Source organism: Pristiophorus japonicus, chromosome 3 (assembly GCF_044704955.1).
Source record: "Pristiophorus japonicus isolate sPriJap1 chromosome 3, sPriJap1.hap1, whole genome shotgun sequence".
Lineage (NCBI taxonomy): Eukaryota > Metazoa > Chordata > Chondrichthyes > Pristiophoridae > Pristiophorus > Pristiophorus japonicus.
In genome coordinates this window covers 95,717,199-95,745,037 of record NC_091979.1, presented here as the reverse complement: position 1 = coordinate 95,745,037, position 27,839 = coordinate 95,717,199, and the positions used below count along the sequence as shown (strand labels likewise).

Genomic DNA, 27,839 nt, shown 5'->3' with positions numbered 1-27,839 from the left:
CTCCCCCCCTCTCCCGACTCTCTCTCCTCCTCCCCCCCCGACTCTCTCCTCCTCCTCCCCCCCCCGACTCTCTCTCCTCCTCCCCCCCCCGACTCTCTCTCCTCCTCCCCCCCCCCGACTCTCTCTCCTCCTCCCCCCCCGACTCTCTCTCCTCCTCCCCCCGACTCTCTCTCCTCCTCCTCCCCCCCCGACTCTCTCTCCTCCTCCCCCCCCGACTCTCTCTCCTCCCCCCCCGACTCTCTCTCCTCCTCCCCCCGACTCTCTCTCCTCCTCCCCCCCGACTCTCTCTCCTCCTCCCCCCGACTCTCTCTCCTCCTCCCCCCCCGACTCTCTCTCCTCCTCCCCCCCGACTCTCTCTCCTCCTCCCCCCCCGACTCTCTCCTCCTCCCCCCCGACTCTCTCTCCTCCTCCCCCCCGACTCTCTCTCCTCCTCCCCCCCCGACTCTCTCTCCTCCTCCCCCCCGACTCTCTCTCCTCCTCCCCCCCCGACTCTCTCTCCTCCCCCCCCGACTCTCTCTCCTCCTCCCCCCCGACTCTCTCTCCTCCTCCCCCCCCGACTCTCTCTCCTCCTCCCCCCCCCGACTCTCTCCTCTCTCCTCCTCCTCCCCCCCGACTCTCTCCTCTCCTCCCCCCCCGACTCTCTCTCCTCCTCCCCCCCGACTCTCTCTCCTCCTCCCCCCCGACTCTCTCTCTCCTCCTCCTCCCCGACTCTCTCTCCTCCCTCCCCCCCCCGACTCTCTCTCCTCCTCCCCCCCCGACTCTCTCTCCTCCTCCCCCCCGACTCTCTCTCCCCCCCCCCTCCTCCTCCTCCCCCCCCGACTCTCTCTCCTCCTCCCCCCGACTCTCTCTCTCCTCCCCCCCGACTCTCTCTCCTCCTCCCCCCCGACTCTCTCTCCTCCTCCCCCCGACTCTCTCTCCTCCTCCCCCCCGACTCTCTCTCCTCCTCCCTTTCCCCCCGCCCCACACACGCTTTCTCCCCCCCCCCCCCCCCCCCAGGCGGGGGGGGGGGGGAAGAGAGTGACTGGTGGGGGAGAGACATTTGTGGGGAGGGGGGTGGTATCCGAGGGGAGAGAGGGACATCGTTGGAGTGGATGATATCCAGAAGTAATGACACTGTTCACCTCCTATCCAATAAACCTGTTTTTAAAAAAATCGTACACAATGCCTGCCCCATCTATATTGCGGTGACGGGGTGTGGGGGAAGGATGTGTTGCGCTGGGATAAGGCACCTTGGCTAGCCCTTGCTGTCTTCTGGGGAGCTCTGTCCTCTGTCCTCTGTCACTTCAGGAAGTCAAAGTGGATCGAGTTACAATTTGCAGTCAATGGGATGGGCAGTTCCAGTTACACATTCCTGTGAAACATCAGGGTCTTCCAAAGGGACCAATCATAGACAAAGGGTGGAGCATAGTGGCCATTCCCAGTCCCAGATCAGCTAGCTCTGATATCCCCTTGCTCAGTACCTGCACCATCCAATTTAACATAAACACCCATCGTCCAGAAAAATCCCTTATCCAGAACAGACCAGGTCCCGAGGGTTCCGGATAAGGGAGGTTGAACCTGTATTTAACTTTTTGTTCATGAATGACATAATGTGTACGGCACAACTAATGTGCATCATGAATTTGTAGTAAGCCAGCATTATGAAGTAAGATGAATAGATAATTTGAGTAACCCTAGACCAGAATTCTGTAATCGGCCTGCTATGTAATTAGAGACCTTCAACTGAGACAAGTAGGCAGAGTTTCAGTTGTAAGTTGAATAACCACAGTTATTTGTCTACCAGAACCACAGAAGAGTAATGAACGAAGCTCTTCCCCTGCTGCTCAGGAACTGCTGACGAGATTGGGGTTTCTACTGGGAGAAGGGATTCCAAGTTCTGCTCGTTTACCTATGGACGAGAAGAATGAAAAAATGGTATGAATGCCATCAGGAAAAATCAAATTTTTTATGAATGGGGAGGATGTTATTTGGTATAGAATTTGGCATTTTGATACTATTTAGCTGCAATATCTAGATTTTAGCAGCTTATGAAATGTTACTGATTTAAAAAGTACTGTTCAAAAAAAAATCGCATTGTAAGTTTTTTTTATGGAAATGTGATATACCAGATATTACTTGATAAATGGATGTTTGTTCCATGCTTATTTGGTAACACTTTGAAATTTCACTCTGTCGCTAAATCACTGTTTATGACAAATTAATCGCTATTGACAATTTGTTGCAGGTGTTAATTCTCTCTCCCGTTTAACGTCCCCTCGCTCCACAATTCCTTCTCTATCTCTCTTCTCTTTCTTCTCTGTTCTTTTTCTTTCTCCCCCCCGGTCTGTCCCCCTTCCTCGTCCTTGTCCGCAGTCTCCCGCCCCACCACCCCCTGTCTTTGTTCCCCCTCCGCCTTTCCAGTTTAAAAAAATTCATTCATGGGATGTGGCCGTCATCGGCAATGTCAGCATTTATTGCTCATCCCTAATTGCCCCCGAGAAGTTGGTGGTGAACTACCTTGAATACAACTGAAGTGGCTTGCTTAGGCCATTTCAGAAGGGCAGTTAAGAGGCAACCATATTGCTGTGGGTCTGGAGTCAGGTAGGGACGGCAGATTTCCTTCCTTAAAGGACATTAGTGAACCAGATGGGTTTTTACAACAATCCGGTCGTATCATAGTCACCATTATTGGTACTAGCTTTTTATTCCAGATTTATTTTAATTAAATTTAAATTCCACAGCTACCTTGGTGGGATTTGAACTTGTGTCTGCGGATCATTAGTCCAGGACTACTGGTATTCTAGTCCAGTAACATAACCAGTATGCTACCGTTCCCTTGCCCCCTTCCCCCCCCCCCCCCCCGTCCCTTTTCTTTTTCCTGCCACTCCGCCCCTTTTCTCGACGGTCCCCCCACCCCGTGGCCCTCCTTGACATGAAAAGTGCTTGACGTGAACTTGATTTCACCTGTGCAATGCTAGGTCGGATTGAATAGTCATATTCTGGAAATATTTTATTTGTGGAGCTAATTGTTTTTTATGTCTTTCAGTGTTCAACTGCTGTTCAGGGAATAAGTCCATGTTCGACACTAACGAGCAGTACTGCTTCTCCAGGCACTGACAGCCCGTGCTCAACCCTGAATAGCTGCATCAGCAAGCCACCGCAAAAAAAACCCAGTCCCTGTGGAACTATTACCAGCTTAAGCTCCACACTGGAAAGCAAGGACAGTGGCATTATAGGTAAGAGATTTCGGTACTTGAATACACATCAATAATGCTGCTTAAAATCCATTTCATAAGAATTGCTGTTTAAATCACTTTTGTTTGAATGCTGTAAACTAAATGTGCTAAAACAATAACTATTTTAATCAAAATAATTGTAAATGATTAAAATATGTTGATTCTGTACCGCATTTGATGTGATGAGAACAACTAAGATCTTGCTTTTCTTCATTCAGTTAGTTTCTCTTAGTTTCTAATGATGTGGGCAAACATTTATTCATAAATTCTTACCGCCAAAACTGTCAGCAAATGTGCAAAGGTGGGCATGTTGGAAACAATGGGCCCAAGTTTGGCCCGATGCTTAGAACGGAGGTGCACCGACTTTCTGGAACAAAAAGTGCACCTAAAACTTACTGAGGAATTCTCCCCGCTCCTCAGGACATCTTCGGGCTCAGCGTAGCGCACCACATCCAGTGGGGGGCGGAGCCAGGTCCCGGTGCTGAAAACAGTGCCGGGACCTCTGCACATGCACGTTAGAGTGTGTGCACATGTGCAGTAGCTCCTCGCCCCTGAATCTCTGCAGGCTGTGTGGGAGGGGCCCGAAGCACGCCACCCCTAGCCCTGGCCGAATGGGCTCCCTAGAGAGGGAACTAGGTAAGAAGTGACTCCAGGCAGTGGGATAGACAATCAAGCAGCAAGGGAGTGATCAGGGCAGCGTAATGGAAAATCAGAGAGGGAGTAATTGAAGATAAAACACAAAAATACAAGGAAGCCAAGAAGACCTGCACCTAGCGCCAAGAAGACCTGCACCTAGCACCAAGATTTACAAAGCACTAAACAAGGCACAAAAAGTAATAAACAATTAATTAACAAATTAAAAAATAGAAAGAACCCTGCACCTAACGCACCAAGACCAAAGTAATAAGCAATCAATCAATAACAAATAAAAAATAGAAGTCCTACCTTTGTGAAGGGAAGGCAACGGGCCGCCAATCAATTTAAATTTCCCAGTTGCATTGTGAAATTTTCCTGCAACTATCACGATACACGCATTCAAATAAACAACTGAATGATGTTATAATGGCCTCTGTCGCACCTCCCCTGGCTGTCGGGTGAGTAGGCCCCCCTCCTTCTTCCTCCCCCACCCCCCCCCCCCCCCACTAGTGTGCGTCTTACCGCCCGTAGCCCTGGCCGAATGGGCTCCCTCATTGGCGGCCCACTGCCTTCCTTTCACATAAAGTAGGACTTCTATTTTTTCTTTGTTATTGATTGATTGCTTATTACTTTGGTCTTGGTGCTTTAGGTGCAGAGTTCCTTCTATTTTGTATTTGTTAATTAATTGCTTATTACTTTTTGTGCTTTGTTTAGTGCTCTAAGTCTTGGTGCTAGGTGCAGGTCCTCTCAGCTTCCTTGTATTTTTTATTATTGAATGCTTATTTTTGTACTTTTAGTGCTTTAAATGTACTTATGCTTATTTAATGTTGTGAAGGTGTTTACTGCTTTGGAAAATCTTCTAACTTCCCCCCCCCAACCCCCTTTCTCTGACTACCTGCGCTGATTTCTTGTGTCTCCGCAAGGTTTTTCTGAGCGTACAAAAGTGGACACATTCGCTGGCCTAACTTTTCGCTGGCTAAACTTGCTGAAATGGCCAAAACAGGCATAAGTGGCTGGTAACGCTCCCTTTTGGAAAAAAAACTGAACTAAAAAGAAACTGAACTAACTCACTTAAACTGGAGCAAACTAAATGGGGATTTTTAAGACACTCAAAAAAAAAAAAAAAAAAAAAAAAAAAAAAAAAAAAAAAAAAAAAAAACCTAGTTGCTCCAAAATAATAGAAACAACTCCTGCGGAAACTTGGGCCCAGTATTGCTGAGAGCACACACTTGTTTGCCATTACCCTTTCAGAAGTTAATTTCAGTATAAATCTCAACTAATAACAGTTACCTTTGTGTTTTAACAACTAATTGGTTGTATATTAAAACTATAAAAGTTCATTCCAGAGATTGGAGGATTATTGTAAAATAAAATAATTTCCACAATATTTGATATTACCATTCCTGGAATTTGGTAATGTTAAAGCTGTATGATCGAACATGCACTTTCTTATCTGAAAATCAGCAGAATTCAATTAAAATTACAGTGTGAGTATTTGCACTAGTTCTTTCAGTGCCCTTCTGCACTTGCGCGCCCTGGACTCTGCCTCCGTCCTCCCGCGCATGCGCAGACTCCTTGAATACGACACCGGAAGTCAGCCCTGTATTGGGAGCTGGAGCTGCCGCATGGAGCTGTGCCACGTCTGTCTAGCTTTTGGGTTATCTTCAGGCCTAGAATATCGCTGTGATTATACGAACATTTTCGCTGCCTTCTGTGGGGGGGGGAGGGGGAGGGGTGGGGGAGAGAGACGGAGATGGCGGGGGGGGAGGGAGGAAGAGGGAGACAGATACGTGGGGGATGGGAGGGGCGCGGGGAAGAGAGAGAGACAGACAGACGGAGGGCGGGGGGTGGGAGGGAGAGAGACAGAGTCGGGGGGGGGGGGTGGGGGAGAGAAAAACACACAGATGGGGAGAGAGGCACAGGCACAGAGACGGGGGATGGGATGGGAGGGGAGAAGAGAGAGACAGATGGGGGCGGGGGGGGGGGGAAGAGTGGGTGTGGGGAAGAGAGAGAGAGATTCAGATGGGGAGGGGGGGGGAAGAGAGTCACGGGGGAAGGAATTGGGAGAAAGGGAATTTAGAGAAGACAGATCACGTTCTTCCAAGCCCCCCCCCCCCCCCCCTTTTACCTGTTTACATAGATTGTTATGAGCAAATTTAATACTAGACATCGTGTTCTATATCTCACACACATACTGTGAACAGGATTCCCAGAATATGTCCCTGCAGAATACTATTTAACTTTCCCAAGTAGAACATTTTTCATTTATTTCCACCCTCTGTCTTGTGTTGTCGAATCATTTCTCAATCCATCTAGAGAATTTTTAATCTATTTCATGAGCTTCATTCTCGCTTAGCTTCTCACGTGGAACTTTGTCAAATGCCTTTTGAAAACTAAACTACATCTACTGGATTACCTTTTGTGCACTGACTTGGTTATGTCTTCAAAGAATTTCAATCCATTTGTAACTCATGACCGATTACTTCCAAAATCATGCTGACTGCTCCCTGTGATCTCTTTGTTCGATGTTCAGTTATAGAATTCTGTAAAAAGCCCTCGTGCACTTTTGCCGCTATGGATATTGGCATGACTATTTCTTCACTTTCAGTTGTCTTCTGTGCTGTGCAGAGAAGTACTGTTCCTCAAGTATTATGGGACGGTCAAATTAACCAAGTGTTGATATTGCCATAATCTTGATTCTGCAGCATTTGGTGTGCTGGTCAAGAGGCTAACCTCAAGGTTGTATACAATCCAATGTGAAGCTAGTTTCAGATTCTCTACAGCAACATTTGACAATACTTTATCTTCATATGCAGAGTAAAGTTAACTTGGCCTCCATGTATTTTCAGCTACAGTAACCAGCTCATCTGAAAATGAAGAAAAAAGTGGTTCAAGTCTAGAATGGAGCAAAGATGGCAGCATGAAGGACTGTCTGCAACGTGGTATCACTAATAATTTAAGACTTGAGGGTTGCCTGCCTGTAGCAGAGGAAGAGCCACGTGGCTCTGCCACTAGTCTGTCCAAAGTTGAAGCCACTTTTGATGGTTCTGCTGCTTATATGCACCAGTCTGTGACACCGTACCTGATGCCACGACCCAATTCAGTTGCAGGTATGTTTATTTATGTTCATAAATAGGAGTAAAACTCTAGGATAAAGTAGTGAAAATATAATTGAAATAGAATCCAAGAGGAATAGAAAATAAAGGCTGCATAACAGGAGCCTAAACTGCATTATTGTAAATATATCTCTCCCACAGAGGCCACTAATATGAGCTCGCTAACTTGTGCTCAACTATCAGTAGTTTTGTGTTGTGGAGTTGGTTTCTCTAGTAATTGCAATCTGAAGTTAAGATCGCGTAAAGAGATCTTTACTCTGCATCTAGCATAAGTGCTTGATTATGATTGTGGATGTTTAATGAGGAGAAATATCATTAACCAGTCGTGACATCCCTTAATTTCCCAATTTAAGCACAGAAAGTCATTTCATTTCTTGAGTAGAAATACATTTAGCTTCAACATCCTTATTTATCTGACTATATTATCGACTTTTTTTGCAATGGTTGACTTTTTTTCCTTTGCAAAGTACTTGGACAGGAAGTGATGTGTTTGTGGTCTAAACTGCATTTTTTTTAAAAACCTGCATTGTGCTGATTGAGATGAGGACATCAGTGCTGTGAAAGAGAATACTTTAAAGCTCAGTTTACTCCCATAATGTGCATTAAACCCAAATTTTGACGTACACCTCTGTTGCACCTGTGATTTTTTTTTTTCCAGTTCCCATGATCCACCCTTATAGTCTCAAGAAATATTGCCAGTTTATATCCAATTGTTTGTAATTTTGTGCTTTGACTTGTATCATTTAGGTACTAGGTTGTGACTATCCAAACTCCTATTTATATAGGTAGATATCGAAAAATAAACTTTGAGCCGCCCTCTTCCAATTTATATATTTGATATTTATGACTTAGCAGCACATTTTTGAAGTCATTGTTTTACAAAGAAAAATCAGTTGAAACTGTCACCGTTTTATGATTCAGTCATTGTTTCTATGGATCAATCTCTGCTCTGAAAACCAATTAGCAATGGTTACCAGAAAAATGATTATGTAGTTACCTGGGACCAATGAGCAGAAGTGACCACAGAATACTGAATACATGAGAGATTTCATTTACATTATTCCCATGCTTTGCTGCAATCAAAAATGCCATTGTTTAAACTGAAATGCTAAGAATGATCATATGATTTCCATTACGCAATAAAATTACACAACTTGTAGTGGTTGAGTTTGAGCTAATATGATTGTTCTCGAGATATATTCAGTAATTCTTTTATCTGATTGCTATTTGTTAATTCAATGGCTCAGAATGGCGCACTTGGCATTTTGTTTTCAGTGACATGGCCACAGAAATAAATTGTCGATTTAGAGTTGAATACAGTTCTTCCACTTTGCCTCAATCTCCAAACGAGCCCTTGGTATTAAATGTAAATAGTTCTAGAGGTGTATAAGTTTTTAAACTTTTTCATGCAGAGTGTCATTGTTTAGTTTGAAATATAAATTATGTTTTTCTTCTTCTGGGCTTTGCAATTACTCTTGAAGAAAGCCAGCTATGATGTTTGCCTGACTGGAAACAATATTTTTAAGCTTATAATTTTTCCTACTACTCTCAATTTCAACAATGTAATGAATTTAGTTTTAATATCAAAGTAATCGTATTAATGTGTTTTACCCTCGAGTCGGTCACTTAAAAAAAAATCTCTCCATAAAGGGAAGTGAGTACATTCTGCTGGGCCTGAGTAATGCTGGTTTGTTAATCAAATCTTTTTTTATTCATCTTGTACTTCAACAATTATCTTACACAATTTTACATAGTCAATTAGTTATTAGAGAAGACAAAATTACAGACTATATAATAATACTCACAAGCCCATGACAATGAGTAGATTTTTGGGGGTCGCTCTGCGCCTTGCGTGTCTCCCCCCTGTCGTCTGTGTGTGTGTGTGTGTGTGTGTGTGTGTGTGTGTGTGTGTGGTGTCTCCATCCCCTCCCACTCCGCCCGTCTCTCTCCGTCCACATCTCGTCTGTCTGTCTATCTCCCTCCTTCCCCCCTCCCTCCCTCCCTCCCTCCTACCCCCTCTGTCTGCCTGTATCCTTCGCTCCCCCCGCCCCCACCCCCCCATCTCTCTGTCTATATGTCTCCCTCCCCATCTCCAAGTTTGTAGATGACACTAAGCTGTGCGGTAGTGTGAGCTTTGAGGAGGATGCTAAGAGGCTGCAGGGTGACTTGGACAGGTTGGGTGAGTGGGTAAATGCATGGCAGGTGCAGTATAATTTAGATAAATGTGAGGTTATCCACTTTTGGTGGCAAAAACAGGGAGGCAGAATATTATCTGAATGGTGATAGATTAGGAAAAGGAGAGGTGCAACGAGACCTGGGTGTCATGGTACATTAATCATTGAAAGTTGGCATGCAGGTACAGCAGGCGGTGAAGAAGGCAAATGGCATAGCGAGAGGATTTGAGTATAGGAGCAGGGGGAGGTCTTACTACAGTTGTACAGGGCCTTGGTGAGGCCACACCTGGAATATTGTGTACAGTTTTCGTCCCCTAATCTGAGGAAGGACATTCTTGCTATTGAGGGAGTGCAGCGAAGGTTCACCAGACTGATTCCCGGGATGGCAGGACTGACATATGAAGAAAGACTGGATCAACTAGGCTTTTATTCACTGGAATTTAGAAGAATGAGCGGGGATCTCATAGAAACTTATAAAATTCTGACAGGATTGGACAGGTTAGATGCAGGAAGAATGTTCCCATTGTTGGGAAAGTCCAGAACCAAGGGTCACAGTCCAAGGATAAGGGGTAAGCCATTTAGGACTGCGATGAGGAGAAACTTCTTCACTCAGAGTTGTGAACATGTGGAATTCTCTACCACAGAAAGATGTTGAGGCCAGTTCGTTAGATATATTCAAAAAGGAGTTAGATGTGGCCCGTACAGCTAAAGGGATCAAAGGGTATGGAGAGAAAGCAGGAATGGGGTACTGAAATTGCATGATCAGCCATGATATTGAATGGTGGTGCAGGCTCGAAGGGCCGAATGGCCTACTCCTACACCTATTGTCTATGGTTCTGTCTGTCTGTATTTCTCTCTCCCCCTCTCTGTATTTCTCCCTCCCCCTCTGTCTGTCTGTATGTGTCTCCCTTCCCCTCCGTCTGTATGTCTCTCCCTTCCCCTCCGTCTGTATGTCTCTCCCTTCCCCTCCGTCTGTATGTCTCTCCCTTCCCCTCCGCCTGGCTGTTTATTACACTATATATTCTGCTTCCTTCTTTTCCTATGCTCCCCTGCCCCTGTGCTCCTTTCTTTTACATTGCTTCTTGCTGCCGAGCTCCCCTCTCCCCTACATTGCCTTGATTCTTTCTACTGTCTTTGCGGGACCTGTGCTGCCCGGTTTCCTTTTTTTTTCTGCCACGCGCTTCTCTCCCACTGGACCTTCACTATTCGCTGCTTCGCGCCACCAATGCCTCGTTCCACCTGGGCCACATGACCTCGTCAGCCGCTGCTCGTTCACAACACACCGACCACGTGACGTTCACCTGCAACATGGCCATTGCACACGTGCAGCGCCACATGCTGTTAGCTACAAAGAGCGTTTTCTCCTAGTGTCCTAGTCTCCATGTTCATTATATGGCTGTGAGCATCACTGCCAAGGCTGGTATTTATTGCCCATTCCTGGTTGCCATGAGGTGGTTGTGGTGAGCTTTTTTGTTTGAATAGCTATAGTCCGTGTAGTCAAAGTGCTCCCACAATTCTAATAGGTAGGCAGTTCCAAAATTCTGACCCAACGATGATGAAAAAATAGTGATCTCTGTTCATGTCAGAAGGTTGTGAGACTTTTGGGGGGGCGGGAGGTGATCTTAAAGGTGAAGGTGTCCCAATGCATCTGCTGCCCTTGTCCTGTAGTTGGTGGAGGTTATGGGACTGAACTCAGCAGCAACAACAGCATTTATATAGCACCATTACTGTTGAGAAATGTCACAAGTTGCTTCACAGAGGCATAAGGAAACTGTCACTGAGCCAAGGAGGATTAGAGATGTCCAAAAACTTGGGACAAAGAAATGGGTTTCTATGGTGAGTCTTGAAGGAGAGGCATATAAAGAAGAGGTGGAGGATTTTATAGAAGGAATTCCGTAGTGTGGTTCCTAGGCAGCTGATATATTTGCCGATGGTGGGTGAAAGGAGCTGAGCGGGGGATACACGAGACCAGAATTGGAGGAACATAGAGTTGAGGGTGGGGGGAGCGTGGGCGGGTGTTATTGGGCTGGATGAAGTTGCAGAGATGGAAAGAGGCAAAAACATGGAGGGCTTTAAACACAACACACACACATTTTCGGTTCTGGTCATTTCGGGGCTAAATGGTGGCGGGTGGTAAAGTTTGCGCCAGGAAATGGTTTGCATCCTCGGCCTCAAAATTCATCAGCTGGGTCCTGAGTGCGGAGTGGGCGCTAGGCTGGCTGACCAGCTGAAAATCCCGAGCTAAAGTGCCAGTCTTGCTTGAAGAAACAAATCGGCACAAAGCACACAAAAAACATTCCCAATACCTTGACCACTCCATATGAGGATAAATTGCAAATATAAAAATTAACAAAACAATCACACTTGCCTCATTCATTACTTGCTTCACTCACCGCCGCCGGACAACTCTGACCACCTGGTTTTCCAGGCAGTTCCACGAGAGCGCCCTACGGTGCGCTAGAGGCTCAGCGTCAATTTAAAATTGAAGCGCAGTCGAAACCGGTGGCGCTTCACACTGGCTCGACACTCCCGGGTGGTGCTGCTAAGTGCCCCCACAAAACCAGAACTAATTTCCCAGTGCTGCAAGTTGGACGCCCGCCCAGAAACTATTCCCGCCGCCATTGGCGCCCCTCTGGTGTGTTAACAGGTGGCAGAAGACCGAGCATGCAGCCTATAGGGTGTCATTTTGGCATTGGACAATAGTGTAAAATGCATGATATCGGCTCAGCCATCCATTTAAAAAAAACTCTCCAAAATGAATATCAGCAGAGGTGTTTCATGGGTGACTGCACCGATACTGCATCCAAAGTCAAAATTACCCCAAAAGAATTTTACATTTGTGGCATTTAGAGTGGATCCTGGTTTGGAATAGGATGTAGGCAGCAGGTTTTAGATGAACTGAAGTTTACAGAGGGGTGGATGGGATTCTGGTGAGGGTATAGCGTAATTGGAGTCTGCAGATGAGAAAAAGCATATGCCGAACTTTCAAATGGTGATTAGGAGGCACTGTTTAATCAATACTTCTAACTACATCATTTCAAGATGTATTGATGACTATAAGTGCATTGCTTGAGTTTTGATCTTTGGTGAATTATCATTTTTTCTTTTGGTAAAGTATTACAGAAAACTGAACTGTTGGGCGGAATGGAAGAGCGGAGCGGAGATTCCCTTCCTTTCTGTGTGGTGTTCGAATGCATAAAAGCAAATGATTTATTTTGTGAATGCCATGTTAAAGTTGGCTGTACTGTTACTAAAATCGGTTCTCTTAAAGGGTGGCTTATTGATTTATTTCACTTAAATTCTTTATATTAGAAATCAGCTTCAAGGTTACAAACTGCTCATAGCAGCTGGGCTTTTCTCCAGTGCTTATTTCACTATCAGTAGGCTTATTTACATGCTGCTCAGAGTTGCAGCATCTTCATTCCAACATTCATGGAACCCTCAGTTTATTACAATTTTACTAATATTTGAAATAAACTTGTATTGATTATTAAGTGAAACATTTTACTTGCTACATACTTTTCACCAAAGTGTCAGTTAAGTGTTTTCAATGTTATTCTGGTTTATGAAAATTAATTATTGCCATTAAAAATTAGACTGCAGAATGTGTGGCAAATATATTGTGGCTACTGCCCTGATGGTTGTTGGCAAGAAGTTGCATTTAACAAAACAAAAAATAGGAAAATTGTTTTTTTTCTTGTCTAGCTGCCATTATTTTAATTTATTGTGATATTACTGGTTGGTCTTTATTTGTTGCACTTCCAATTTGTTCTGCATGCAAATTAATGGGTTGATATCCAAGTAAAGGGTCATGCCTGTAGTCGTGAGTGATGTGATCTCCTGCAGGTGATGCATGTGAGGCTTTTCTATGAATTTGAATGTTATTTTTCTTGCATGATTGGCAAGTTCACTTTTGCTATTCTACGCTTAAAAAAAAATTCAAATGCGTTCCTTTAATCAGTCCATAATGGTTTATGGCAGAAAAAAAATGACTCCTATATTCATCGCCTTAATCTACAATATTTGCAAATGGACTGATCGCCTAACTGTTCTTTATTCTCCGTTATAGCATAAACCAGGACTACTCAGCTCACTATCGCTTTGGTCTACAGCTGGCAGATCAAAATCTCACTCTATGCCTATGATGTGTTGTTTTACTTCTCTCAACCTGTGGTCATTCTGTCACATAGTTCGGATGCTATGGGGCTAGTTTTGGGGTATTAAATTAACCATTCTACATGACAGACCATAATTCCTCAGCTCCTAGGTCTCGGAGCCCTCTGGCTTGTATTTCTTCAGTTGGACCTCAACTGGTTCAGTTAGTTAAGGGTGCAAGGTTTCTGAGAACTAGGATCTCCGTAATAATGTAGTTTTTTCTTTCCTCTTGAACTGATGTGCGGCAAGCTACTGAAATTATATGATGAGCCAATATTATGTAAGTGTATTACTTGGACTACTATCCGAATGTCCTCAGAGATTTGATTTTAGGGACCTGAAGTCACCAAATTTGAAGTTTTTTTCCCCCCACACACTGGAGCAGCAGATGGGCTATTGTTGATGATGCAAGAAAATAAGTGAAATTCTTGTGGATTGGTTGGATCAGATTCAGCACTTTGGTGAGTTGCTACAGTGCATCCTGTAGATGGTACATAGGCCTTATTCACATTTGGCAGAAAAAATAGAAAAGCAAATTATAATTTAAATGAAGAAAAATTACAAAGTGTTGCAGTACAGAGGGACCTGGGGTCCTTGTGCATGAAACACAAAAAGTTAGTATGCAGGTACAGCACATAATCAGGAAGACAAATGGAATGTTGGCCTTTATTGCAAGGGGGATAGAGTATAAAAACAGAGAAGTCCTGCTACAACTGTACAGGGTATTGGTAAGGCCAGACGTTGAGTACTGTACAGTTTTGGTCTCTGTATTTAAGGAAGGATATACTTGCATTGGAGGCTGTACAGAGAAGGTTCATTAGGTTGATTCCGGAGATAAGGGACTTGACTTATGAAGATGGGTTGAGTAGATTGGGCCTATACACATTGGAGTTCAGATGATCTTATCGAAACACATAAGATAATGAGGGGGCTCCGCAAGGTGGATGCAGAGAGGATATTTCCACTGATAGGGGAAACTAAAACTAGGGGACATAGTCTCAGAATAAGGGGCCGCCCATTTAAAACTGAGATGAGGAGGAATTTCTTCTAAGGGTTGTAAATCTATGGAATTCTCTGCCCCAGAGAGCTGTGCTGGTTGGGTCATTGAATATATTTAAGGTGGAGATAGATTTTTGAGCAAAAAGGGAGTAAAGGGTTATGGGGAGCGGGCAGGGAAGTGGAGCCGAGTCCATGATCAGATCAACCATGATCTTATTGAATGGCGGAGCAGGCTCAAGGGGCCAAATGGCCTGCTCCTATTTCTTATGTTCTTATAACACTACAATCATCAGTGAACATCCCCACTCTGACCCTATGGTGGAGGGAAGGCCATTGATGAAGCAGCTGAAGATTGTTGGGCCCAGGACACTGCCCAGAGGAACGCTTGCAGCGATGTCCTGGGGCTGAGATGATTGGTCTCGCAATAATCACAACCATCTTTCTTTGTGCTAGGTATGACTCCAGCCAGTGGAGAGTTTTTTTCCCATGATTTCCATTGACTTGAATTTTACTAGGGCTCCTTGATGTCACACTGTTAAATGCTGCCTTGATGTCAAGGGCAGTAAAAAGTTGAGTGCATATAATTTGTATTCCATTCTCAGCATATTCTCTGTGAGTATGCAAAAAGTAAAAATATTATCCTGGGACTCATTAACTTAATTGGAATGCAGAGCAGGAAGAAAAAGCATGACATTTTGGGAAGCTAGAAAACACCGTTTAAATTCCAAGTAAATACATGGGAAAAGATGGGGATCATTATTTTGGTCATTAGGTGAATACCGACATTAAATCGATCCTGTGCTAATACGAAACGCCTGTTTGAAAGTCTGGATTTAGCATGCACTTTTCAGATGAATTGATGGTTATGATAATGTGCCTGCAGGTGCTGAAACTGAAAACTGCATGTTTAGCACTCAAGCCCTGGTTAGATGCAATTTTCTTGGAGCTGCATATGTGGCCTGCACTTACCCATTTCCACTGAAGGTGTGGAGTGTGCTGACGGAGTGGAAGGATGTCGCAAGGAACAAGAGAAAGGGCGCCCAGGTACTCCAATGGAGCACTGGAGGTTCTGCTGGAGGACGTAGAGAGATGTTTTCTACCCACAGGAAGGAAGCCATAGAGACAGCTGATGTGCCTCGTGGGATGAGATCGCTTGGCAGGTCACAGCTAGGAGCCTTGGCCCCAGGACATAGCTCCAGTGCTGCAAAAAATTTAAAGACTTGATGAGTGGTAAGATCCCATGTCAGAGACAATTGTAAATAACTGCAGCACCAGCATCACAACCTCAAAACACTTCATCCACTATCTAACTATACACTGACATTCACACACGCAACACTATTGCACCCTTCACAGGCAGTATTCTCATCTCTTAGCTCCTCAACCATGAGCCACACACTACACACCGTCAACCATTTTTTATCTTCCAGGAAAAATAGCACATGACAGGCAACAGCAGAATCTGACCAGGGGAGGGGAAGAACGCTTTCATATCACTCCCCTTGAGGAGGAAGTGCTGACTGTGATCGAAAGGGGGGTGGGAGATTCCTAGACGTATGTGGCCACTGCAGCTTCCTTGCAGATGGACAACTCTTCCTGGTCCCTCACTCCCAAGTTCCATATAGTTGCATCACACTCATCCTTCTATAGTGACCACATGTGCTGCACCCTAACCATTGCAGCTTTATCATTGCAGGCTCCCAGGAGCATGATCCACCTTGCCCTGTGGAGCAGGTTCAGGAAGAGCAACAGCCACCTCTCTCTCTGGAGGACAATGAGAACGAATGCACTGCGTTAATGGCTACCACTGTCGCAGGCATCAGCTCCGAGTCAGGCACCACGTGCAACTTAGAGGCTGGTTTAGAAGAGCGATCCTCACAGTGGGCCCTAGCGGGCAGTAGCCATGCAGGGTGGAAGGGACACCACAGGTGCCACCTTTCTGGGGGGCAAGGTTGCATGTGAGTTCTGCTGCAGAGGAGTTGGATGAGGGCCTTGCAGGACCAAGCTTCAGAAGAAGGCTGATTGGTGCGACAAACCAAATGTTTGGTGCAATGGAGAGTCTGCCTGAAAACCAAAAGCTCATATGTAGGAGGATGGAAGAGCCCACCTGCACCTTAATCCATGGCTGGGCATAGAGCCTGGAATCCATCCTCTCCAGCATGGAGAGGCTGATGACTTCTAGCCAGCAACCTGTGGAGCCTGAATTCATGCAGCATCTGATAACTGAGGCTGCAGCTTCCACTGCAGTCATTGCAGCTTGCATGGAATGACAAACTGCTGCAATGGAAGCTCCGGCAGCTGCCACGATGGCTCTGGGCTCCTTTGTTGAAAGGGGCTTCCAGAATCTCTCCAATGCCCACAAATCTGTCCTCCACCAGATCACTGAGTGGGCTGAACAGAGGCCCCAAGGTAGTAGCATGAGAATCATGGAGCAGGAACCTACTGGCCTCACTCCGGATGTCAGCATTGCCGCTCCCTTCCCACCAACTGGACGGCCCGGACTGCTGAAGCCCATGCTTAGATGGTGCAGTCTGAGGCATGTCCATCACGGCCCACCGACTCTCTGGGATGTCCCAGGAGGATATCTGGACTGCTCTCTTCAGATTCTCAGCAGTCATCCACCTCGCCTGCTGCTGCCACTGGGGTTGGACTACTAAGAAGTACTAGATTACGCAACAGCACTTCTAGATAGCCATTAAACGTTTTTACGTGATGTTGGTTCTGTCATGTTTACATATTTTGTTTTTGATGTGTATATAAACAATGATTATGGTAATTGGGTAGTGGTGGGATCAGTTTTTTGTTGTTGTGAACGTCATGGGGAAGGGGTTGAAAGGATTGAGTGCAGATGATGGACTGCCTGATGGATCCTTAGTTGTGGAAGGTGCATCATGTTGCAACAGTGCTCCAAAGTCTGATGGTGGAGCATGACTCTCAAAAGCACTGATAAAATTAGATGGTGGCGAGCATCGCTCCCAGGTGCAAACCGTCTACCTGGAAGCCACTGGTGCTCCCATGGTCATCGTCGTCTTCCCTCCGTCACCTGAGCAAATCACCACAAATGTGTCGACTTTCTTGGCCAAGTACTGCAAGGCACCTCCTGACCAGTCAAGGTATCTAAACCTCTGCTCAAGGATCACAGTGGTCTCGGATATTCCAGGTGGCTAAGTGACTCTCATGGAGTGTTCAGCTGGTGTCTGGGGGATTTATCAGGAAAGTCATGAGCCATGGCATCAGAGGGTATCCATTGTCACCTAATAGCTGCCATACAAATTGCGATGGGGTTCAAAGATCTTTTGGATGGTGACTATCTCATTATAATTGTATTGCTGCAGCTCCCTGGATAGCAGGAATTCACTTGCATGATGTGCTGTGTGGTCAAGCTATACATTGAGGAAATCGAGTCCCTTCCTGTTCCTGAACATCTCAGTTTAAATGAGAGGCTCGCATTGCCACATGTGTACAGTCAATGGCTCGCTGGACCATGGAAAATCTTGCAATCCTGTGGAATACTAGTGCTCTCTGTCTCTGGTGTTCTCTGGCAATAGGGAGTGATATATAGTCATTCTTCAGAATGTAGAGATACCTCTCTTATGCAAAAGTGCACAGATGATGTGACTTGTATCACCTGTGATAGCCTGGAAGGTTCCATTTGCTTAAAAGTCAAGTTCTACTGTGACCTTGATTGCCGCAAGCAATACAGTCCTGGATGTTCTGGGACGTCTGAGTCTTTCTTCCATGAGGTCACAGATCTCTAATGGACCTCGTGGTAAAGCACAGCCTCCTCATACAATGGTCTTGGGTTATTCAGAGAGTAGTAGTCCTACATTCGCATAACCCAAGTGATTAAGGCCTTCTGCTGAGAGCCCTCCTGTTCCTCTCTCCTGCAGCAGCTCATGCTGCTCTAAGTCTCATGTCCAAATCGTCATGCAGAGCAAGAGGGACTCCTATCAAGATGCTCATGACCAAACGCTCCCTTTCTCCAGGTGACTCCTGTAAAAGGTGTTCAATAAACTCTTTTTTTAGGTGAAGCCCTGAGAGAATTTCGCGGAAAAATGTTGAGCGTTGGTGAAGTTTTGACAGTATCCCAGAAAATCTCCTGATGCGTCTCAAAAGTCCTCTTCAAACGCAGTGCAGTCAGTCGATCTTAATCAACAAGTGAACATTGAAAGCTGAGCATGGCTTTAAGTCGTGCTCGAAATCCTCAGCTAGGACTTATTTACTCCCATTCAGCCGGTCGCTGTTGGAGAAGTCGTTAAATTAAGTGTTTTCCACCAAAATGGTGTGCAGCCTCTTTAATGAGCACAAGCAGGCAATTTAGTTGTCAATCAGAGCCTTAACAATCTTCCAGCTAGCCGTTTCTAGTGTTGGCTTCAACTCCCTTACCAAGATGGCACCTTGTGCTAAATGCAGGCTAAACCGGTGTTGCAGCTTAAGACCACATCTGGACCACATCTTTAGTGCCTGAAGTATTTGACCAAAATTGCCCCAGGGTTTAGTTGCAGGATAATCTAATACCTTTTTTAAAAAAAGTGAGGATTGGGAGCGGGGTGGTAATAATGTCAAAATCAGTAACAGCTGAAAATGCAAAGCCCTGATAGTGTGTAATCAGTCCTGTAGTACCCATTTCACTAATGTTTTGTTATATGCAGGATGATATAATAGATTAATAAGGGGTCCTGCTATATGAGAATTAAAAGGTAGAATTGGAATTGTAATCTCTCCATGGTAATCCTTGTTTTAACAGAATTTCGATGTATTTGTTGTATTTTATTTGATAGATTATACTTTGTCAGTTTAAAGTTTTTAAAATGCCACATCTTTACTTTGTTGCAGTGTACATTTTTGCTATGGTAATATAAATTCTATATAATGTCACTTGTGGGGCTTTTTTTTTTGAAGGAGGTAGTTTCAGTTGACTAAGTGTTACATGAATTAAGAGCTGCTGATGTCTGGAACAATGAAAGGAAAAAACTTCAGTTTTGTATGCTGATGTAGTCTCTCAGTGAAAACCATCCTATGTAAGCTATAGTTGAGAGCAGTCTGATGCACACATAACAGGCTAATGTAGCCAGCAGGGATTCCTAACTTGTATGCATGGCCAGCTTCCCTGCATGTCTTTACTCTTCTCATTCATTGTATCAATGAAGGAAGAATGCCTGTCTGCTGTTGAGTTGCGGTTCATTTCAGACAGACAGCTCAGTACCAATGTAAACCATGATTAATCAGCTGTTGTAGAATACTAGTTCTTTGAAGTGGCTTTCAGAATTTGAGGGCATTGTTTTAGTCTGTAGCCTTGATTAATCAACTCTATGAAGAAATAAATTAATCCTCTGTGTGAGTAATCTGCTTCCTCTCCATAGATGCTGCCTGACCTGCTGAGATTTCCAGCATTTTCTGTTTTTATTCCAGATTCCAGCATCTGCAGTATTTTGCCTCTGTTCTAGTAGTTATGTTTTGGGATACTGGCATCATTGCAGAGAATGTGCCAAGTGTAATTTCAAGTTGAGTACTGTCAATGTCTGGATTAAATCGCTGGTGCAGAAGCACCATTTAGTTATGCAGCAATTCTGCTAAAAAGGTTCAGGGAATTATATCAGAAGATATCATTTGGATATGCATTTGGAGCAATAATCTGTAATGTCAATAATTGGTGTCTCATTTTTAATCTGTGAATTGCACATCACATCTTGAAAGATCTCTGGGAAAGCTTTGACAAGTATGGTGATTTTGTGTGGTTTGACCCTTTGTTGTCACAGCAACTAGTTCAGCAAAGCTGGAAGATTTGAGTTATCTGGATGAAAGGAGTACACCACTGCGCACCTCTATTAGGATGCCTTGGCATAACACAGCTGGAGGAAGAGTACAGCAAAATGTAAAAGGTATGGTATTGCAATATATATGCTATTAAACTGTCTTTAAAGATTAGAAATGCTGCAGTACAGATCATTACATAAGTTTAAGCAATGTTTTCGTGTTTTCCAAATTTTAATTGCTATAAAACTTGAAAGTTATGTTAGACAAGCTACTGATAAAAGCAGACTTAACTGGAGCCAATATCAGTGATTCATGGGCTCAGGTTGAAATGGGAAAAATATTTGTGCATTGTCCTACTTTTAGTGTTGTGTTTAATTACATTACTTTCTGCTGTAATTGAAGATCATTATCTGAAGCTAATAGCTGATTTAACTTTGTGAGAGGAAAAGAATCTGCTAAACTGTACCTTCTCAAAATTGGAATTCTTTTAATTTCTTAACTTCATGTGGCATTTTTAGTGATGCCCATGACCCATTAGTAGGTCATTCCTACAGCAGAGGAGATCAACTAGATTGTCTGTCTACAAACTGAGGATGCTACGCATGAGTTTTCTTTACATTGCAGCTTTTGTATTTTATTCATTTTGCAATACATAGTGATGTTAAAAAAATGTAAGAATGGGTAGAAACAAAATCATGAGAAGTGGAAAGGAAGTTGTACAGTCATACAAGATAACATTAAGAAACTTGAAAGTACTTATTTGTGTAATTGAAAGTTGAAAGCATGTTGATAGGCGAGAATGATTAAAAAATTGTAATTATGCAGATGGGTGGAAATGAATGGGAAGAAGTTTGCATGACTACAGTGCTATAATTTTTCACTTTACATAAATACAGTAATTCTTTCTGTGTGACACTTTTCCCTGACTCTGTATAAATGGGTTTAAATCTACTGCCCCCCACCCCCACATGAAGTAATGTAATAGTACCTATTGTATATAACCAGTTAATTTAGTTAAGTTTGTATGCTGTATTGTTAGACCCTCCAATTCAATTGATGGGTCTTTTGAAAAGTGGTTCCTTTGCACAAATTCACTAAACTGTCTGCAGATCAGTAAGTGGATTGAAACACTAGCTACATAGTTTGAAGAACTCATAGCTACAAGAAGTGAGAATATCCTTTTGCCTTAACTTTAGGGTTGAGAGCTATAATTTAGAAGATCAAGATTTATAATATGAACTAAAATTATGGGCCCAAGTTTCCACATGATTTGCGCCTGATTTTTAGGAGCAACTGGTGGAGAACGGACTATCTTAGAAATCGCAATTCTCCACATTTTTTTTTCTGCAGTTCTAGTCAGTTAGAACAGTTTCACTTTGGAACAGAATTTTTCTTCAAAAGGGGGCGTGTCCGGCCACTGACGCCTGATTTCAAAGTTTCCACAGTGAAAACGTACTCCAAACTAACTTAGAATGGAGCAAGTGAAGATTTTTGTAGAACTGAAAAAACTTGTCTACACATTAAAAAATCAGGCGCAGGTTACAAATTAGGCGTCCAGAACGAGGTGGGGGGGGGGGGGAAGGGAAGTCATTAAATTCTATAATAAATCCTTATTTATACTTATGCAAATAAATCCAACATGAATAAAAATTTATAAGCAAAGAAAAGATTAAATAAACCATCTTCCTACCTCTACCCCCCCCCGCGGGAACGAACAGCTGCCTGCCTCCCCTTCCTCCCCCCCCCCCCCCCCCCCCCCCCCCCGGGAACGAAAGGCTGCCTCCTTCTCTCTCTCCCCTCCCCACCCCCCTCCTCCCCGCGGGAACGAACGGCTGCCTCAACTTGTGAAGCTTCCTGCAGCCTTCTCACTGCTGCAAGAAGCCTCTGTGCTGATGGCAATGTGCTTTTATTAAAAAATTTTCAAAAATTAAACAGCTACAAAGAACTACAAAAATGGCCGAGTGCCAATGTTTCCTTCACACTGCGCGTGTGCGAACGCTCCAACACGCACGCGCAGGGTTGCCAGCAGGAAAAAAACTAATTTAAATGGTACCTGCCCCCTCCCACTTACAAAATCGGCGCGAGTGGTAGGCTCCTCCCCCTGGGCGCGGCGCCAAGCAGACATGGAGTTGCAGGGCGCTCCAGAATCGCGCGGTTTTTTTTCGGCGCGAAAAAAGGGCGCCTAGCTCGGAGGGGCGCCCGTTTTTTATCGTGTGGAAACTTGGGCCCTATATGTTTACAGCTAGATCTTCACCATGGAATCCACTATACTGTTAATGTGCAATCCTCTGCTTTCTCATTTGCACTTATGGAGTTTATATTTAAAATATGTTGCAACACAAATCATGCTGTCATGACATGAAATGCCATTGCACATCATATTGTAATATGGTTACAGATTACATTTCAGAGAAAGTAACTTGATTCTGTTGGTCAAATTTGGAGCCGCTTTCAAAGTGACACTGGGAATTTATAATGGCTTACACTTGCAAGTTTTACCAGTGGTTTTGTTATATTTTCATGTAACACATTTGAATGTGGTAATAGAGTGTCGATTTTAGGGTTTCTGAGTGCCCAGTTTAGTTTGATGAATGAAACAGGCATTATGTGATTAAAACAAAAATAACTATGACTCCTATGTAAGTATAAAGTGAAGACCACTGGAGACAATTCTTTAAAGTTTTATAGTGGCACTAATATAACTTGGCTTACAGTGATGGTTCCCCTCCTCACTTTATTGAGCAACTCTTTATCAAAGTAGTCAATTTCTAGCACAGTTGTGAGTTTCTTCTCGATCATTAATGGATGCCAGTGATTAGCTTTTGAATAAATTTGTGATCATGTTATGATCTATAATAGAAAATGGTCTAATAAATATATAACATGAAATTGTAATTGCTTTTAGTTAAGTTCTAGTGGGGAAAGGTTGAATAATTATGTTTATGGATTATATTTATGAAGTTATTTATCCAAGCATTGCTAAACTGAATTTAATTCTTGATATTGTTTGAACTAGTATTTTTTACATCTGCCTTGATGGTATAAAATACTGATATAGTTAGAATGCAATTTTTAATTAAATTATATTGTATGAGATGTGCTGTGGTATCACAAATACCAAATCAGATTTCTATTCAAAACATAACATTGAAATTATGTAAGTTATGAATAAAACTTGTATAAAGTTAATATTTCTGGGCAGTGATACACACTTGGGTTTCATTGGGCATAATGGGCAAAGATTTAGCTTCATGATTTTTGTGCACTGTAAAAATAAAATATACTTGAATCATCATCATAGGAGGTCCCTTGAACGAGGATGACTTGCTTCCACACCAAAAGGGAAGAGTTCACACATGTTTCAATGAAGGAGCTGATATTCCAGTCCTGAACAGCAATTGAAGGGGTGGAAGATGCCTATGCATAGAGAGCATCATACTTGAATGCAACACTTGCAAATGACCAAGAAATTTGTAGTGCTCATCTGAGCATATTTGTAATAGATCTCACTAATGAAAATAATCCATTTTTTTTGTTATTTTTATTTTAGCACGATTTACTCCCTACAAGCCAGTTGATATTGTGTTAAAGCCATTATTGTTTGAGGTGCCAAGCATTACTACAGATTCAATATTTATTGGTCGGGATTGGCTGTTCCAGAGGATAGATGAAAACCTGAAAAATGGAGCGGATCCAGAGAACAAAGGAACAGTAATTGTTGGAAATGTTGGATTCGGGAAAACAGCCATTATTTCCAGGCTGGTGGCACTAAGTTGTCATGGAGGTCGGATGAGACAAATTGCATCAAACAGCTCTAGTGTATTTTCAAAAAGTGAGTTCCATGTCTGCAATACTTGAATTATGGTGCAGCTAAACCAAGGAAGATCCAGAAAAGGAATTTATTCAGGCCATGGCTAAATAAGTTCCAGTATTCTGCTGATAGAGGCACTATTAGTAATTGCAGATAAATGAAATATACTTGGAGGTGAACGCTGGTTTGTAATTTACGGTCAGTGGCGAAGCAAAGGCATTTGCCATTGGCCCTCAAATAAGCTTCCCATAAAGATCTCTCACTCTGACGAGAAGTTCGGCTTTTCCTACGTTCAGTTGAGATCAGTGTAACTTAATGGTAAATCCCTAACATGAATTGCTGTGACATCAACAAGCTGTCTAAGCATCCACCGCAAATTCTGGGCCAATAAGGTCACTTAATATATTTTGTATTAATTTTAATAATAGACGGGGTAACATTGCAAATTAAGGTAAATGCAAGTTCTTTCATGTATGGAGAAATAAACAGCATACGTGATGAGGGATACATTAACAAAGTCAACATTGTAAAGTATAGCAACATAAGTTTTATCTCGTGTTTTGCGTGGGCTCTATGGGTATGTGCCTATTGGCCATGTCCTATAATAGTTACAAAGACCCAATACTACGGATGGCCTATAGAATACACCTAGTAGTGATAATGGGGGACTTCAAATATCCTAATATAGACTGGGATAATAGTGTAAAGGGCAGAGAAGGGGAAGAATTTCTGAAGTGTGTTAGGAGAATTTTCTTGATCAGTATGTTTCTGGCCCAACGAAGAAGGAGGCATTGCTAGATCTGGTTCTGGGTAATGAGGTAGGTCAAATGGAGCAAGTGTCAGTCGGTGAACATTTGGGGAACAGTGATCATTGTATCATGAGGTCTAGATTAGCTATAGAAAAGAACAGGGAGCAATCTGGAGTAAAAATTCTTAATCAAATTTCAGTGGGTAATTTGGAATCAAAAGATTGGCAGGCAAAACTGTCGTGGAACAATGGGCTGCCTTTAAAGAGGAAATAGTTCGGGTACAGTCGAGATATATTCCCACTTGGAAAAAGGTAGGACAACTAAAGTCAGAGCTCCCTGGATGACGAAAGAGATAGAGAGCAAGATGAAGCAGAAAAAGAGCGCATATGACAGATATCAAGCCGAGAATACATCTGAAAATCAGGCTTAATATAGAAAGTTCAGAGAAGTGATAAAGAAAATAATAGGGGCAAAGAGAGGGTATGAGCATAGAATGGCAGCTAACATAAAAGGTAATCCAAAAGTCTTCGATAGGCATATAGGCCCCAAGTTTCCACATGATTTGCTCCTGATTTTTAGGAGCAACTGGTGGAGAACAGAGTATCTTAGAAATCGCAATTCTCCACATTTAAGTTTTCTGCAGTTCTAGTCATGTAGAACAGTTTCACTTTTGAACAGAATTTTTTTTTCAAAAGGGGGCGTGTTCGGCCACTGATTTGAAAGTTTCCACAGTGAAAACGTACTCCAAACTAACTTAGAATGGAGCAAGTGAAGATTTTTGTAGGCCTGAAAAAACCTTGTCTACACATTAAAAAATCAGGCGCAGGTTACAAATTGGGCGTCCGCCGGTGGGGGGGGGGAGGGAGTCATTACATTCTACAATAAATCCTTAGTTATACTTATACAAATATTATACAAATAATTCCAACCTGAATAAAAATTTATAAGCAAAGAAAAGATTAAATAAACCATGTTCCTACCTGTATGAAAGTGCTTCAGGCAGGGAGAAGGCTGCAGGAAGCCTCACAAGTGGAGGCAGCCGTTCCCGACGGCGGTGGGGGGGGGGGAGGCAGGGAGGAGGCAGCCGTTCCCGACGGCGGGGGGCGGGGGGGAAGGCAGCCGTTCCCGACGGCAGGGGGGGGAGGAGGCAGCCGTTCCCGACGGCAGTGGGGGGGGGGGGGAAGGCAGGGAGGAGGCAGCCGTTCCCGACGGCAGGGGGGGGGAGGAGGCAGCTGTTCCCGACGGCGGGGGGAAGGCAGTGAGAAGGCTGCAGGAAGTCTCCGAAGTTGAGGCATCCATTCCCGACGGCAGCAGGCGGGGGGCGGGAGGCCCCCCTGCCGTCAGTCGGGCCCGTCGGGAAACGGCTGCCTCAACTTCTGAGGCTTCCTGCAGCCTTCTCACTGCTGCAAGAAGCCTCAGTGCTGATCATGGAAGGGCAATGTGGTTTTATTAAAAAAAATTTAAAATTGAACAGCTACAAAGAACTACAAAAATGGCCGAGTGCCAATGTTTCCTTCACACTGCGCGTGCGCGAACGCTCCAACGCGCACGCGCAGGGTTGCCGGCACGAAAAAAACTCATTTAAATGTTACCCGCCCCCTCCTCCTTACAAAATCGGCGTGAGTGGTAGGCTCCGCCCCCTGGGCGCCGCGCCAAGCTGACATCGAGCTGCAAAGCGCGCGAGAATAGCGCATTTTTTTTCAGGTGCCATTTTCGGCGGGAAACTTGGGGCCACAAATAGTAAACAAAGTGTTAGTAAGAGGAAGGGTGGGGCCGGTTAGGGAACAAAAAGGAGAGCTACACATAGAGGCAGAGGGTATGGCTGAGGTACTAAATGATTATTTTGCATCTGCCTTCACCAAGGAAGAAGATGCTGCCATAGACATAGTAAAGAAGGTGGTAGAGTAGATACTGGATTGGATAAGAATTAATTGATAAAGACAAGGGGCTAGAACCTCCTGCCAAAGTGTGGCCGTCCGTAGCAACGGCATGGCAATGCTCGATTCCCGCGATTCAGGAGGTGAAGGGTCATCGTGACATGCGCAGAAGAGGAGACAGAGAGAGGGAGCTCGGAGGCACTGAAAGCATGTGTGGCTGTGGTGTGTGCTTGTCTGGCTGTTGTGGGAGGCACGATGGAGATTCACCAATAGCAAAAAGCCTACCAAGAGCATAGTTGGCACCGAGTTTTTGTCCAACAAATAAGATATAACATGGAAGGGATGGAGGATGCCCTGGAGCTGGTAGCCAGGAACACTGGTGGCAAAGGGCTCCAAGTGGTCCCGGAGCGCCGCACTGCACCCCAAGGTGCTGCACCCTCATTGCCAACCACACAAGAACCTGCAGCAACATCTTGCTTCTGGCTCGCAGCATGTTCCCACCTCGGGACCGTCCTCTCCCCCATATCCGTCCAAGCAGCGCTTTGACTGACACTCTTTCTTCCTCCACCCCCCCCCCCCCATGAAGCATTGCCTGAGGTCCTCCTCGGCCAGGCGGTTTGGAGTCAGGAGGGGTAGAGGCTGGGGTGGGGGGGGGGGGGAAGGGTTGGTTTGTACAGAAATACTGATGATTTCAGACTAATGTTCGGTTTAAATGTATTTTATTTAACAAAACCTTGTAGCACATTGGCTCAGTTGGCTGCACCATTACACGCTGGTGATTCCTTAACATCAAATCACACTTAATTTCAATCAACTTAAACTTTAACTGTCACCAAGATGATGCCCACTATTGATGTATGACCTGCTCACCCAGCAGTGTTGTCAGCCTTATAAATAACACCAACGTTCTTTCAGGCAAAGTGCTTATTGATGAGCTCCTGACGCAAGGCTCTTGCGGCTATCATGTCACCATGGGCCCGACGGGGGCGGGGGCATGGCTTCAGCATCAGCCTGATTGGCCCAATGTCAGCGTCCGCCTCCTTGTCCTCCTCTTCCCCTCTCTGGTGAGGTGGACTGTCAGACTCATCAGGCAATTCTTGTCCCCTCCTGATAGCCAAGTTGTGCAGCATGGAGCACATCACCACAAATTGAGCTACCTGCTCAGGGTGGTATTGGAGCTCGCCTCCTGAGTGGTCCAGGCAGCTAAAGCGCTGCTTCAGCACTCCAATGGTTTTCTCCACGATATTGCGAGTTGCTCCGTGGCGTTCATTGTATCACCTCTCGGCCTCGGTGTGGGTGCCACGCAGGGGGTTCATCCCATATCCTTTGTCACCAAGCATCCAGCATTGA

At 44.3% G+C, this 27,839-nt stretch overlaps 1 protein-coding gene across 7 annotated transcripts in view; it reads left to right on the top strand.

The window, feature by feature from the left end:
* Positions 1-27,839, top strand: part of tanc1b (tetratricopeptide repeat, ankyrin repeat and coiled-coil containing 1b) — a 293,922-nt gene that overhangs the window by 170,282 nt on the left and 95,801 nt on the right. For 6 of the 7 annotated variants that reach the window (XR_011592658.1, XM_070875588.1, XM_070875587.1 and 3 more), the window contains 5 exons: positions 1,784-1,914; positions 3,026-3,215; positions 6,701-6,961; positions 20,055-20,177; positions 23,603-23,884. Coding sequence is in view for 6 of the 7 variants with exons in the window: in XM_070875588.1 (XP_070731689.1) it covers positions 1,784-1,914; positions 3,026-3,215; positions 6,701-6,961; positions 20,055-20,177; positions 23,603-23,884 (987 nt within the window). In the remaining variant the exon portion in view is untranslated. The remainder of the gene's footprint in view (positions 1-1,783; positions 1,915-3,025; positions 3,216-6,700; positions 6,962-20,054; positions 20,178-23,602; positions 23,885-27,839) is intronic. The other variant, XM_070875589.1, reaches the window with a different exon arrangement.